Source organism: Tauraco erythrolophus, chromosome 1 (genome assembly GCF_009769465.1).
Source record: "Tauraco erythrolophus isolate bTauEry1 chromosome 1, bTauEry1.pri, whole genome shotgun sequence".
NCBI lineage: Eukaryota > Metazoa > Chordata > Aves > Musophagiformes > Musophagidae > Tauraco > Tauraco erythrolophus.
Genome location: NC_141465.1, coordinates 652,889 through 668,578, shown reverse-complemented (window position 1 = coordinate 668,578; position 15,690 = coordinate 652,889). Strand labels below are relative to the sequence as shown.

The window sequence follows — 15,690 nt, the reverse complement described above, 5'->3', positions numbered from 1 at the left end:
AAGGGAACAACTTTTTTGCACAGTGGCAGAGAGAGCGAGCTGTGCTTCAGGCCTCAGAGGTTTTTTTTGCACATAGAACCCGTGAGTCTTCTCCATGAACTTTTCAATAGTGTCCCATTAGTTTCAAGCTCCTTGAAACACAGTTCTTGCAAGAGCCTGCCTGTCTTTGACAGATCAGGCCAAGTCCTGTGGTCAAAACCAGTTGGTCAGCCTGTTTGTCCAGCAAACTCCCTGTAACAAGGGGCAGCATTTTAGGAACTTTTCTCTGTATTATCTCTGGAAAGAACATATTATTCTGAAGGAGTTAAGCATTGATGCTCCCCTGTGGTCACCAAGTCCTTCTCTACACAGACCACAACATCTGTGTTTTCTTTTGGCTACACATCACTCCATAGACCAGCAGAAATAATCAGTGGAAACATCAAAAAAAACCCAGAACATAAGGAATGAGCAAGAGTGGAAATGGATGGTTTTAGAAGAGATTTGCAAGAAGGGGGGAAAGGAAAGAGGCAGAGTGATACGAACTGTGCAGTCAGCAGGAGCTTTGGAGATGTTCACCTCAATAGCCATGATGCAGCAGGAAGGGCCCTTCTTCAAGCAGAGAGGAAGTACCTGGTAGAGAAAAGCAGGTAAGATCAGAAAGTGCAAGTTCACGGGTGCCCGTAAAAGCAGTGAGGATCGTTTTGACCTTAGACTGTCTCAACTGAAAGTCCAGTGCAATACTGTAGGTGTAAAATCCTCAGTTGCATCTCCTCCCATTTTTGCTACTGGTCGCCAATGGCTCAGCTTGGTTTCGAAGTATCCTTTCTCGAGGATGGTACTCTACCCTTGCAAGAGAAGATGACAAAACTGGTTTAATTGCCACTTGCCTCATCTATGCCAGAAGTGGCATGGATTGCCTTCTAACGTGGCAATTGCCTCCTCCAGCGTGCCCATGGTAGTAGTCTGAGGAGGTCTCCTAACTCTGAAGGGAAGCCACTGCGTGGGGGGGGGCCACATTGCCCTGTGGCTGGACCTTGAATTCAGCATGTGGGCTTTGCTACAAGGCACCTCTTTAAGGAAAGGCAAATAATCTTATCTTGTCACCTTGGAGCTAGAAGAAATGATAGGAAGCTCGTCTTCCTCAGAAATCCTTCTCTTTGTCCTTCAGTCAGACACAATCTGTAGCACCAGCCACGCTCTGCACCCCAGGGTCCTCACAGGCACGTTCTCTTTTGTTGAAGCTTCAGGAGCTGTTCCCTAATCCCCCTCTGCTTGCCTCAACGTAAAGTAGAAGGAATGTCTTTGAGTTTAGTGAAGCTGCACTCTACTGGAGCTGGTGCATGAAGAAAATTAAGCTCCCAGTTCAAATGCTGGAAGAAAACTCAGATCTTCTTCCCGTCTTGTTCCATTGTGAGCAGGTACGTGCAGCAGAGTGGCTCGAGCTGTGCCAGCTGCAGCCACCACGATTAAACACCGCATGTTGAGATGGGTTCACCCTGCACCCTCTCCGTGTTGCTCACTTACAGATGTTGACACCTGTCTCTTGATTAATTTGGAATCCTAACACAGGTGGAGAACCCTAGTTAAGAGTCAGTGTCTTATGGAGATGCATGTCGTTAGGGATGATTTTCATATGTCAGAGAAGAGCTTACCTTCAGAGAAGAGTAGAATCTTTTGCAGATCTTGCCATCAGAGAAGATCTTGCCTTCATATGTCAGAGGCACTTACCTTCCTCTGAATTCCCTGGGTCTGGAATGAACTCAGTTCCCTGGCAGTGTCTCCAACTGAATGACACCATTCAGGAGGGCTTAGGTCGGGAAAGGCTGAAGAAAACACAACCCCCAACTCGGCCTACTGAGACTGAAGTAAGAGCAGCCATACTAGTGACTCTCCCTCTCCCATTTCCAAAACTGGAGGAAGGAGAGGGACTTGCTGTTCTGTGCACTAATTTGGAGGTAATTACAGATCATATTTCAGAGCACAAAAGAATAGTCCTTGGAAGAGAAGTTTTTTTCTCCTTTGTGTGGTACTGTATGGTTGGGTAGATACTGGCTTATCAGTAATTAGTGAATTCCTTTTGCAATTTTTGATTTGTGCCAGCATGGCAAGTTATATCCAAGGTTGTGTCTTTCCTTCTCTTTCCGTCATTGTCAAAAAACCTCTCCAAAAGTCTGTGAAGTCAGTGGAGTGATGTCGGAGGCTTAAGCCTCTGATATTTCATTTTCTGCAGCGTACAGTTCCAGTCAATTCCCAGTGATTCCCCAAGGCTCCAGCCACCTGCCCAGTTTGAAAGGGTCTCCAGGAAATGCTGGAATGACGCAGGGACAGCATCCAGCCAAGTGCCATCTGTCGGCCATTTAACCATACTGCTTCAGAGGATGCCCAGAGTTTGAATGCCTGAACCAAGCACAGATGACGTGACCTAAACCAGCCTCTCTAGGTTCAAATCTGCAGTTTAGTACCTCATTTTGGGAGGGGGACTCCATAATGGATGCTTTTCCCTAGGTCCAGTCCCTTCAGGCTCCCAGTGTAGTTTACTTTCTTAGGACCTCAGAGAAGATGCAAGACTTTTGGTTAATGGTAGATGAGTAGATACATGAAAAGGTCTTACTGAGATTTGTGAAGAATACTCTTGCTTTTTGTTGAAGGATAAAGTCATTAACCATCACTAGGAAAACAAATGTCCTAAACATGGTGACCCCTACTCAAGCTTACCTGCTTCAGCCCTTCGAGGTGGAATAATTTGAGCTAGAGAAAGCAGATAAGTATCACTTTGCTCCTGCACCAGTGGGCTCCTGACGCAGGGAGGAAACGTCTCAGCCCTTTGGTGCTCTCAGATTGATTCTCTGTCCTGTGGTCAGCTGGAGAGGGACTTTTTACAAGGGCGTGTAGTGACAGGACACGGGGAAATGGATTTAAACTGAAAGAGGGGAGATTTTGATGAGATCTAAGGAAGAAATTCTTCCCTCTGAGGGTGGTGAGGCACTGGCACAGGTTGCCCAGAGAAGCTGTGGCTGCCCCATCCCTGGAAGTGTTCCAGGCCAGGTTGGATGAGGCTTTGGGCAACCTGGTGTAGTGGAGGGTGTCCCTGCCCATGGCAGGGGGGTTGGAACTGGATGATCTTCGAGGTCCCTTCCACCCCAAACCATTCTATGATTGGCAAAGTTTACTGAAAACGTCTTTCAAGCAAAATGTCCACTTCTCACAGAAGATAAACGCACCCTGATGGCACTTGGGGCTGGGACTTTCTCATATACTATCAACCAAACAGTTTATGTCCATGCCACTGCAGCGGTATGAATTTTCTAGAAACGTTTCCATGTGGCAGGAGGTGGGGCTGGTGGTTCTGCAGGTGGCATCTTCACCGCAGCCTCTTAACTCCAACCCTCTGCACTGATGTGCAAGGTGCTCCAGGAGACACTGTCTCTCAAAACACTGTAAATCTGAGACTCAAGCTGCATGACCTCAGGGTTATTAAAGAGTTTCTGGCATTTGCTTGGTATGGAAGGAATTCTAGCTGGGGTGATTTCATCACATTTTTAAAACAGATTGTTACTTTTTGTCTCCTTAAGTTTCCTTGCAGATAGCGATCTCTCTTGTCTCCTAAAATGCAGAAGATACATCTAAATAGCTGTTTTATTCCTCACTGGGATGCTTGTACTTACATGATCAATGAGGACACTTTGAAGTGTTGTTTCTGTACCTTCTCTGAAATCCACAGGGCTCTTCTTGAGCCACTTGACTGAGTTCTTCACATCACTTTATTCCTCTGTCAGTCCTCTATATAATACTAGTGCCAATTTGTTAAAAATTGGGTTTAAAATACAAGCGTGCTGCTTTGCAGAATGCGTTGTGAATTATTTTGATGTCATGCGAGCGTCATGCTCATGCATGTCATGATGTCCTGCACACCCTGCTGCAAAATAACATTGCTATGTGCAAAAGTCCATCTTAGCCCTACTGGATGATAACTGGGACCATATATGTACCATACCTACCTGACACGTACGTGAGATATTTGTGCAAAGAAGTGGCCATCTGACCCAACATACTAACCTGGACTTTTAAACCAGTCCAACCTCACTTTTTTACTTTGTTTGCTTATTTTTTTGAGCAAGCCACCTTCTTCTTCTTCTGCCCCCATAAAGAGAGGTGGTTGTCTCGTGCTCTTCTTCTGCAGTTTGCTTCAATTGCTTTCCTTGGTCATATATTCCATATGTTTGCCATCTCGCCTTTTTGTTCTTCAGGAGCCTAGAGCATCTTCCTCACCAAAGGCTGCATGGTTATTTTCCCAGGAAATATCATCTTTCCAAAAAAGATATTATAGGATGAAATAAAACACATTTCCATAATGGTACTGCCAAACAGCAAAATAAAAAAAATGCTCATTATTTTTGATGACAAAAAAATGTGTCATTTAAAAATAACCAACTCTTCAATAGTAGTGCAGGAGGATATTCAGTTAAATGGAATATAGTTTTCAGTGAGCCCATCTAACCTTGGATTGAAACTATGGCTTGAATTAATTTATTTTTCCTTTTTTTTAAATCTGTACTTTGCACACCATTCCCAGCATTGTTTGTTACCATTTGCATTTTATGTTAAGGGTCCTTTTTCCAGCTGCTGCTAAAACTTTACAGAAACGCTGGATGTCATGTTGGAAACCCGAAGCCCCGAATCAGGCTGTAAATCACAACAAACCACAAATTTCTATATGTTTTTATATATATAAAAACCATTGTATCGTTCTTCAGCACTTCCCTCGTCGGCTTTCCTCTTCCTTCTCGTTCCCACTCACTGTAGGAAGAGCTGAAGTGTCTTCCCTGGTGTGTTCACTTTGCAGATTCCGAGCAGAGCACCGGCTCGGACACGGAGGTGCTGGCAGAAAGGACATCCTGCTCCTTTGGCTCCCATCCTGACCTCGCATCTGGTGGCTCAGGCCCTCAGCCTCCTCCACCTTCATCCATGGAAGAGATCCAGGTAGAGCTGCAGTGTGCTGACCTCTGGAAAAGATTTCACGACATTGGGACAGAGATGATCATCACGAAAGCAGGCAGGTAAGATATCTCTGGTTTTCTGTCTAGTTAAAAAAAAGAGATCATAACAAAGCAAATTTTTTTTTTCAAGAAAGAAATCCTTTTTTTTTTTCTTGATGAGCCAAAGGAATAAATATGCAGGAAAAATTAAATGGCTGTCAGACTTTCACATCTGTGTCTCCTACTAGCTTCTTAAGAGAGGTAAAATTGTTTCATATTACTGCTTGGATCAGTGGCTCCAAAGGAGAGCTGACAGCTGCAGGAAGCTGTTGAGGATAGACTTTCCTCTGAGCAAAGAAATCAGGAAACGATCATTGTACTGTTGGCTGTACTGGATTTAAGATGAGTTATGAATTTGGGGGTGAGCCATTTGAGTTTCCCTTCAAGTTCCCGTAGCGTTTCGCGAGCCGGTTGATCTGATCTCGAACACAGCGAAATCCCAACTCACCTTTGCACCGAAGGAATGTCTTCCTGCCGTTCCAAACAGCTAAAATGTTACTGACTTCCTGTGCAGAAAATGTGCAGGCTTAACGTTTCCCTCTGCTACTGCAACTGATGGCACATCATCTGAGGTCAGGAAGAGCCACTAAGAAATCAGATTTTTTTAAAAAGGAAAAACTCGCCCGGCTGTGCCGGTAGCCAAGGGTTGGATCTTCACTGCTGCCTGCTGTTGAACAACGGCTGGAAGTCCGTTTGCCAAAACACACCTGGAAGCCAGTTGTGGGTTTCTGGATCCCTCAAAGCAGGGTTTTTGGCCAGGTTTGCCATGTCAACGCCACGTTCCTTACTTCCACCCAGCGAGGTCGGAATTCCCGTTAAAGCCGTGACGAGGGAAGTCAGCACCATGGACAGGGCCGGCCCGGGCGCTGGCCCGCCCCTTCCGCGGGTGTGCACGGGGAATATTCCCCAAATTTTTGGGAAAAACCCATGGTGCTTTATTGCTTGTCATTTTGTTTCATGGCAGTGCTCTCGGAATTTGCCCTAACAGCTAGACTTGTCGTTTCGTGTTCTTGTGAAGGGAGCCTTGTTGCTCTGTAGCTCCAGGAAGTCCCGATAATTTGAGGAAAATTGCACTGGACAAACAACCCAGATAATCCCTGAAGGTTATCAGAACCAGGTTAGCTCCCGGTTTTACATGGACAACCTCCCTGGCACAAGAAGAATCTTACACCAGTACAGAGGAGGCTGCTGGTTTTGCCCTTCTGCTTTGAACTGAAGGGGTTAAGTAGTAAGAATTGGAACACTTGCTATTAGGCAACACCTTTTCTCTGGAGAAGTCAAAGCAGAAGCAGCAGAGAAAATTATTATTATCCCCTTTTCATAGCAGGTGAAATTGAGACCTGAACAGATTAGGTGATCTGCCTGGCATCACTAAATATGGCACTGGCAGAAACGAGTTCCTTGCTTCTGACGTTCTTGTCCTGCTGCCTGGGCCGTGCTGTCTCAGAAAATTAAAATAATATTGTGACCTGTTGGTAGGTGACATAGTTAATCTTCTTATGATACACAGAGTAGATAGATTGAACAGCAGCATAAATATCTCAAAGCCCACCAACACCAGTGCGCTCTAAAATGCCCAGAACTTAGTGGTATGAAGATGATCTCAGCAGCCCACACATTTCTGAATGAAGCAGCTGACCTTTCTGGGATCTTAAAAAGCCATGCCCTGATGTCCTGGTTTAAACCATGACACCTGATTATAGTGGGTTTTTTTTAAAAAAAACTTGCAACATGAATACCACGGCAAGTAGTTCAATGCAACTTCTCACAAAAGCCTTGACAGCATTGGCAGGGTCCTGGAGGAGGAAGGTTTCATGGAAAAAAACACAATGAAATGTTCTGGGGAGATACAACATAATGTAATTAAATAATAATAATAACAACAGCAATAACTTTGGATCAGTTCAAAAAATGAAAAATTTCTGTTTGCTCAGACTGATGCACATACATGAAAAAGATTCTATAGTTCCTTAAAAGTTTTTAGGAAATTACTGTATTGAATACGTTGCCAGACTTTTTTTAAAAACAACTTTTTGTTGAAGTTTGTCATCTGCTGCCTTCAAGGCGTAAACTCTTATTTGTGGATTGGAACTATGTATTTTGATACTTTTAATATAAACCTGTTGTTCTGACGTTTATGAATTGAAAAGTTTCACATCAGCAATAATTCATGGAACTTGCCCTTCATATTGCCTTTCTGGTAAATAACAAACAACAGACACACACCCCTCGTTACACAGTAATAAGAGGAAGCTCATTAAGAACTGTGAGATTCATATTCATAGATTTCTAGGTTGGAAAAGACCTTAGAGATCATCGAGTCCAACCATCCCTAATCCCCATTAAACCATATCCCTAAGTAGATCATCCACCCTATTCTTAAACACATCCAGGGATGGGGACTCAACCACCTCCCTGGGCAGCCTGTTCCAGTGGCTGACAACCCTTTCAGAGAAGAAATACTTCCTAACATCCAACCTGAACCTCCCCTGACTAAGCTTATACCCATTTTGCGAGATGTACATAGTTCCTTCCATGTGGGTACGTGATGCAGCTCAGCTACAATTCCAGTGAAGAGCCATGCCAGGAAAAGTGAGCTCCATTTAGAAAAGAAGCATCCCAAAACAAAACATTCAGATTCACTTCCCCCACCTGATTTTTTTCTCTTTGCTTCAACCTGACCCCAAGTTAAAAAAAAAAAAAAAAAAAAAAAAGTTTTGATATCCTTACATTTTGGCTCAAAGATTTTGGCTTTCATGTTTTGGAGGAGAGGTCTCTGTGCTCTGGGGAAAGTCTTGGTGTGCATTTCTGATGAAATATCTCTTTCCTTATTTATGCAGCTGTCAGAGGTGTTGAACAGCACGTGTTAAGACAGACAGACATCCTAACTTTATTTTAAGGAGTCCAAACCAGTATGTATTTTGATCATTTTTAGTAGGGAGTAGATGTAGGGAAACCGGTAAGGACTGGAAAGAATATTTCTCTTTCCAAGATTTCTGTCTCTAATACCATTAATAGCATTTCCCAAGTGCCTTTGCAAGCTCCAGTCTTCATAATTGTTCCACTTACAAAAGACAGTGTCGCAGTACGGAGTCGTTAGTTACTGTGCAAGTCATGTCGCCTTCACAGTCGTAAATAATCTTGTTTCTCCCTGAAAGGAGACGCTCGTCACTACTTGAGTCCTGGTGGCCAACTGCCTCAGCGCTGCTGGCCCACACAAAACCAGTGGAGCCACTAAATAGCTGTATTTTTTCTGCTTGGTGATGTTCTTCTCTGGAAGTGATGTTAACAATATTGGGCAGAATTTCTTTTTGTTTTTCTGCTGACTACCTTTGTAGGTTGACCGTTGCGGAGCATGATGAGGGTTGGGCAGTTTCTTTAGGTAGTACATCTCTTTATTGGAAGTGGCCCTTCCAGGTACGATAAAATTCACAAATTCAACGTTTAACCTCTCAGGTTAAACATTTTTCTTGCAGACTTCACGTGTGTCTGCGATGGGTGAGAGCTGAGTCTAGCAGTCCTGTTTCTCCACACATATGATGCATCCCATAGATTAGGTTGTATGATTTTTTTTTTTTTTCAAAAATAGCAGAACTGGTGTTATTTCCTGCAGATTTCCTACTACTTGTTGAAATTGTGAGGGACGTGCAGTGTGATTTGCAACTTCTTCGGTTCCTGAGGGAAGATTTTGTGCTTCTTGTTGCTTTTTCTTTGGAAGCCCTGAGTCCCGTAAGGCCACCTTGTTCTGAAAGCCCTTATAATTACAGACTGAGCTGCCTACAACTACAGCTGCTCCTTAATTTTCTGTGGCTCGTGAGGCACTGCTTGGTTCCCGCCTGACCCCACAATGTCTTTCTGCTCCTGCTGTGCAATGCTGGTTTCTAACCTACATTCTCATTTTAAACATATTTCTGGAGCTACATCCTGCCTACGTCAGGTCTACTAAACTTTTTAACTTTGACTCCCACTCACATTTAATTCTGCTTTGTTTTTTCTTTTCTTGCTGCTGTATTTATAGACATCTTTTGTTTCCTTAAACCTCCTTCAGTCCTCTTAGATCTTTTCCTTTCTTCCTTCCCATCAGAATGTTGTTATCCAGAATTTAACAAGATGCTTATAACAAGCATCTTATTATCCTTTGTTCTTTGAGCAAAAGACGCAAATGGCTTTCTGTCAGCTGCAGTGCATCCAAACCTGCAACCACCTTTATCTCCTTTTTGTTTGGATGGTGACCTTAGACTCTGTGCAAAATGAAATAAATTCAACTGAAGCCCCAGGTCATACCGATTTAAGTAGCGAGCCCCAAGAAACATCTTGAACTCTTTTTCTCTACTCTCCTTCGCCAACGGTGATCACGCCTGTGCCCTGGCAGCATCAGCAGAGGGATCTGAATCCCTCCCCACACCCCTACAGCCCCTGGCTAAAGCCCGTGGTCACCCAAGCTGCAGGTGACTGTTAATTAACTGCTGCACAGGAGTGCTGCCTGAAGGGGAAAGTGATGTGCACTTGTTGCTGGGGGACGCACTTGGAGTCCTGCTCCAGGAGGGAAGAGCTGCCTGTTGTTTGTGGAGGTGGTTATATGAGCGTGGGGACACAAGGACAACCAGGAGGTGTTCTTCTGGGGACCCAGGTTCTGTCTGTCACAGTCAGGGTCTCCTCTCAGCAATGAGGGAATGATCTCATCTGTCGTGTTGGAGTTATTGTACCTGTACTGCGGGATGGCTCAGACCAAAGTGCTGAGGCCGGGCTCAGTAAAAGAGTGGAAAAAGCCAGCAGTGAGTGGGACAGGTGACCTTGTCCTTTCCTGACTCCTCTGTGCCTCCTGGTAGGTTAAATGCTGTTTTATCTGGAGTTTCTTTGCCTCCCTGAAACCATGAGTCTGAGTTGTGTGAAACGTGTTCTTGGGGCTCTTTCCATTACCAAATGTCTTTAGGTTTTTTTTTTTATTTTTGGTGGAAGGAAGGAAGGGCCCCACAGTGCTCTTCAGTTATAGGCAGGGTCAGGGATTTTGTTGTCAAGGTTTGTTGATGCTGAAGGGGCCCATGGAGAGGACTCCTCAGAGCGAGGGCCGGCAGGCTACAGCTACCAAACTGCTGCCCAGAGATCCTGGCCCAGTGGCTTTCTGGAGAAAATGGAAAAATGTCTCCTTTGGGAGCTATTGAGAAGATCTGCTGGGCTCCCTCTTCCCCATAAACAATAAATCCTTTTGCTCCCAAACCCTGCCCTCAGCCTTTCCTCTCAACACAAACTTCTCCTCTAAACACAAACTTCTCTACATGATACCATGCCAGAGGGAAACAGAAAGCCCTTCCCCTTCCCCCCCCTTCCCTCCCCTTCCCCTTCCCCTTCCTCCTTTCCCCTTCCCCTTCCCCTTCCCCTTCCCTTCCCCTTCCCCTTCCCCTTCCCCTTCCCCTTCCCCTTCCCCTTCCTCCCCTCCCCTTCCCCTTCCCTTCCCCTTCCCCTTCCCCTTCCCCTTCCCCTTCCCCTTTCCCCTTCCCCTTCCCCTTCCCCTTCCCCTTCCCCTTCCCCTTCCCCTTCCCCACAAGCATCACGTCTCCGTTCAAGGGGCAGGGATAAGAGTTGGCACCTTGAGACTCCCAAGGGTTAGAAACTGAAGCTTTATGCTATCAGGGGAAAAAAAAAAATCCAGTTTGGGGACATACCTGTGATCCTCCTTCTTTGAACGAAGGAAAATCGAGCTATATTTTTGTGTTAAACGAAAATTTTGAACAGCAACAAAAAAATAAAGCTGGCTGCCACAAGCCAACTACTTTGTTCTGTTGCTGAAAGTTCCCAAACGTGGTTCTTAATGTCAGTACGCTGCCCTGCTGTTTTAATCAAGTTTTAAAGATCTTTGTATATCATTAATTTTCTTCCCATTCCGAGTTTCATAAACCTCACTCTTGTTATGGAAGGAGATAGGATTTGAGTAGACCGAGACACACGGTTGCTACAAAAATGCTTTTTAAAACACTTCTAAGTGGTCCTAAAATAATTGTAATAACTTATTTCATATCACGTCGTGTTTCCCCTCCGAAGGTGCTGTGTGTAAGCTCACAGGCTCAGCTTAGGAAGGCTGTTTTCCTGCCGAGTGGTAAGGCTGCCGTATAAATAACTCGATCAGCCCAAACTGCTGCTGATATAAAACCTCCTCCTAAAATATATGGGATGGCACCACGTGTTCCCTATGAGACCAGACGGCCTTGGTGCCTGTAGCTGCTGGCTCTACAGCTAGCTGGTATCTGTCTAGGTGAAAGATTCTTGTGTTTATCAATATTTGAATATTCAGCCCTATTCAAATAGCCTGAATCCCTTCCAAACCTTTGAGCCTTCTGTTTTCTATAGGGCTGGTGCCTCTGGGAGGGCAAGAGCCAGCCCAAAGGAAATCCAGAGCACAGGGGTTTCGCCAGGATTGCACCTGAGGACATCCCTAAGTCACCACTGTTGGCCTCTGCCTTTTCCATGTTCCCCTTTCCACGCAGAAATGCTGCTGGAGACGTGCTGTGACAGTTCCAGGCCACATCCGTGCGGCAAAGAAACACCCACAGAAAAAGAAAACCAGTAATCTTTTACAGAACTTGAAAAGTACACTCAAACCTTGGAGAAGGCGGTGGGATCAGCCTCTCCCCCCGTTTCAGAGCTTAGCCCCTGAGCCTGCGGCATGGTCTGCGGGGACCTTTTGCAAGGTATTTCATGAGCAGCCAACCCCACAGGCTACACTGCAGCTTTACACGGGGTTGCAGATTTGGGGGGAGCTTCTTGGGACACACAGTGTTCCATTTTCACAAGGCAGGGTGCAGGCTTAGACCCAGAGAGACTCAGATTTAATCCTGGCTTTCTCATCAACCCTCTGAAACATGACCTGCCTCTTAAGCTGCTCCCAAGTCACCTCTCTCCAATTAAGGAGGGCTGGACCGTAAAATGCCACATCCTCTGCCCGTTTGGCTTGGCAGATTTAATGAGCCATTATGGTAGAAACAAGGTAATGCCCTCGAGCCACCAAAGACCAATCCGTTATTCCTTTCCCCCCCCCGAATGGGTCAGCTGGCAAACTCACACCATCAGTTGCACAAATCTGCTCTCTCCTTGAAGGGTTTCTGCAGATGGTTTTATGCCTCTTGTCATTGGGGTGGGCTGGGCTCTGGCAGCTGTGAGGTGATGCTCTCCTCGCCCCCCACGATAAATGCCCTTTTCCATGGCAGATGCAGTTGCTAATAGGTCAGAACTTTCCTTCTCAGTGGCCTGAAATGGAAGAGGTGCGGGTAGGGCGAAGGCTGAGCACCAGCCTCCTCCTTCCCACCCTCTTCTGCACGTGGGTGTGCGTGGCCTAGATGGGAAAGAACAAAATAGCTTCTCCTGGTCTCATCCCTTCAGTGCAAAATTCTGGAGATGTGTTTGGAGATGATGACATAAACTTTCCTGTTCTCTTCCTCTTCTAGGCTACGTCCACTGGTCATACTTGAGAAACAGAGATGTTGGGAGGACATCTAAATCTTCTCCGACATTTCACTGCTGCTCACTAAATAGAAGGGAAAGTGTCACAACGGTTTGGCCAGTTGACAAACATTTCTTGAACACTTTTCCATGATTTTGGCATTGTGATTTTAAATCCCCCTTTAATATCCTCCTTCCATCCAAACTACCCTTATTCCATAAGGATATATCTACTTATCAGAGGAGCATCCAGTACTTTGAGAGTTTCTCCTACCAAAGCTCTGTACCTTCTGGGCCAAAGTCATGCAATCGAGTAACACCATCCTGTAGGACCTCAGCTCAGGGTTTTCTCTTGAGGGCTGAGAAGCCACTCAAGTAGAGCTCAGGTTTGAGTTAACAGTCAGTGAAACAACGTGGGATTTCTTTCCGTGCTCTGCTCTGCTGCTCGTTTCCTTTTGCAGCTTCACCCAGTTGTGCTCCTCAGGGTTTGTGAAGACGTTAAAATACTGCATTGGTTGCAAATACAATACAGTATAAACAATTCACTAAGCATGCTGAGGGAAGTGTGGAATGGCAAAGGGACTCCAGGCAACCAGAAGGTTTTTAAGAAGGAGAAATTGTGCCATGGCCACACTAACACTGACATGCTTTGAGGTTAAAATTGTTCCGAGCTTTTCTCTTCTGAAGTAACTGCCCAGCTACTAACACCTCCAGAACTGTGACTAGTGCACAGCAGAGCTAAACCCGTGCTCAGACAAGACAAGAAAGGCTGGGAGGTTGTTCTTGCTGGTGTAGAGTTTCAGAACTTGCCTATCAGGAGAAGATACTTGTGAGAGATCTGGATCATATGACATAGAAAAGACAACACTCTTTAAAAACATTGTACAAAGTACTCCCAGGACCTCAAGGAAACCATGACGATAACGCCAGTGTTTCTGTTAAATGTGAAATATGTATCTGAGAGACATTTTTTCTTAAATAACTATAAACATAAGAGCGAGAGGATCTTTCAGGACAATGGATTTGCTCTAAATATTACCCCAGTACTATCAAACTCTGTACTGTAATGTGGTTTTCTCAAAAGAGAGAACTAAAATGATCCTGCATTTAATGGAATGTGAAAGAATAAATATAGATAGACAGCCAGCAGGAAGAAGGTATGCTGCTCATCCTAGAATTAGCTAGAGAGGACAATTTGTGTAGAGCATAGCAGAACTGGCTGCTCGGAGCTGGGAACGGAGCGGGTGCTCGACTGGGAGTGTTTTATTGGTACCCACAGGCTGTTATCCTGCTCCCCTTTTCTTGAGTGGGAGACATTTGAAGATTCAAAGCACGGCCAGCACAGTGTTTGCTACCCACACCAAGCCCACAGGGCTCATGCCAAGAGCTGAGCTGTGCAAAGTAGCGTGCTCCTGGTGTCAGAGAGGTCTAAAGAGCCTTTTCAGCTTCCTTATTCACCGTTTTCTACCTTGTTTCTACTCTTCTTTTCCTAGGAGAATGTTTCCAGCCATGAGAGTGAAAATTACAGGCTTGGATCCCCACCAGCAGTATTACATTGCCATGGACATTGTGCCTGTGGATAACAAGAGATACAGGTGAGATTTTTAGGTGCAGAGGCAGGAACCTTGTGATAACCTACTGTCAGTGGCAGCCTCGGAAGGACACGTGCCATTAGACCCCATTGCAGAGGTATGCTGGAGGAGACCATGTTGATTTACACCAACGTAGCTGATTTGACCCAAATCGTGAGACACAAGCCCAGAGGTTTAATGTACACTCTTGCACTCTTGGATTGAAATCCTGTTCTTCTCAAAGAGCAGGTTTTGACTGGGGAGATCCCTAGCACGTGTTTCACGACTGTCTGGGGGAACTGGTGACTGGAGTTGTCAATGGGGAGTCCTGAGCCCCTCAAACCACTCCAGCAAGAAAGGAAAGGGTTGTCAGCTACTGGAATAGGCTGCCCAGAGAGGTGGTTGAGTCCCCATCCCTGGATGTGTTTAAGAATAGGGTGGATGATCTACTTGGGCATATGGTTTAATGGGGATTAGGGATGGTTGGACTCGATGATCTCTAAGGTCTTTTCCAACCTAGAAATCTATGAAATCTATGAAATGAATGGGCAAGGAGCAGCTGACCTGAGAGGGGCACCTCACTGCCCAGCACAGCAGCCACAGGGGCTATAGGCCCTGACTTGTGGTGTGAGAAACCCTCCGGTGCATCTCCACCAGTGAGCTGAAAGACAGGAAGGAAAGATTTTTCTGATATTAATGGGCTTCTGATCCTAAAACATACTCTGGAAAACTCCTGCATCCCAGAAAACTATCCAGGCAGAGGTGATTTATCTATACTCATTAAAAGACCCTCGAGAGCAAGTCTTTTCCCCACATAGTCTTGACTGCACCACATTTCAAGGATTCAAGAATTGATCCTCTACTTCAAGTGCTAAATACTACATTTTTGTGCTCAGATTGTGCAGAGCGTTTCTCAGGAAATTGCTTTTCCTAGGATGCACCAAAGCAGTGTCTGACATTCAGCTACATGTTTTTCCCCTTAATCTTGGGAGTGTCTGACAGCATTAATGTCAGAAGTAAATATATTGTCTTACACTTTGTTTCTGTCCTTGTTAGCTTCTGCAGCCACGTAGAGCAAACCAGCAGTGAAAGGAACAGATTCCTTTTTTTTTTTTTTTTCCTGCATTTCTTGTGAAAATACAGGAAATGAGTGGCTGTTTGTAGGTAAGGACTGAAATAGCTTAGCTGAGCTGAGCAGAGAATCAATGAGGGGCAGCACAGGGCAGAACTCAGAGGCGTGAGCAGGACTGTTTGTGCAATGCCTGAGGCTGAAGGAGCAGCAGGACAGAAAGATAAAAAGAGTCCAGGTAAGGCTGAGGTAGAGAAATTCCTGGCACGAGTAGGATGGCTAGATCAGGAACACAAAAGATCACAAAAGACCAGGAACACAAAAAATTATTTTTTCCTCTGATTTTAACATTTGTAATATCATGTGGGATTTCCTACTTCTCAACATTTCAAACCAGAAATTCTGTTTTATCAGTTGTTCTAGTGGTATCCATTGGATTTTGTCTCTTCTGGGTGAAGACACGTGTTTTTCGCAGTCTGGCATGGCAGCCAGTGCAGATTTCCAGAAATTACAGAGCATTATCAATATGTTCAGAGAGGGCTTTGTTCACCCGTGTTTTTCAGCCTCGTGCTCTGGCTCAGAGAGGGTTAAGGAGTTG

General features: G+C 45.1%; 1 protein-coding gene across 1 annotated transcript in view; it reads left to right on the top strand.

Moving 5' to 3' along the window:
• TBX15 (T-box transcription factor 15) overlaps positions 1 to 15,690 on the top strand; it is an 89,366-nt gene that overhangs the window by 46,012 nt on the left and 27,664 nt on the right. Inside the window, exons 2-3 of the mRNA XM_086608362.1 lie at positions 4,826 to 5,039; positions 13,946 to 14,047. Of these exons, the coding sequence (XP_086464488.1) occupies positions 4,826 to 5,039; positions 13,946 to 14,047 (316 nt within the window). The remainder of the gene's footprint in view (positions 1 to 4,825; positions 5,040 to 13,945; positions 14,048 to 15,690) is intronic.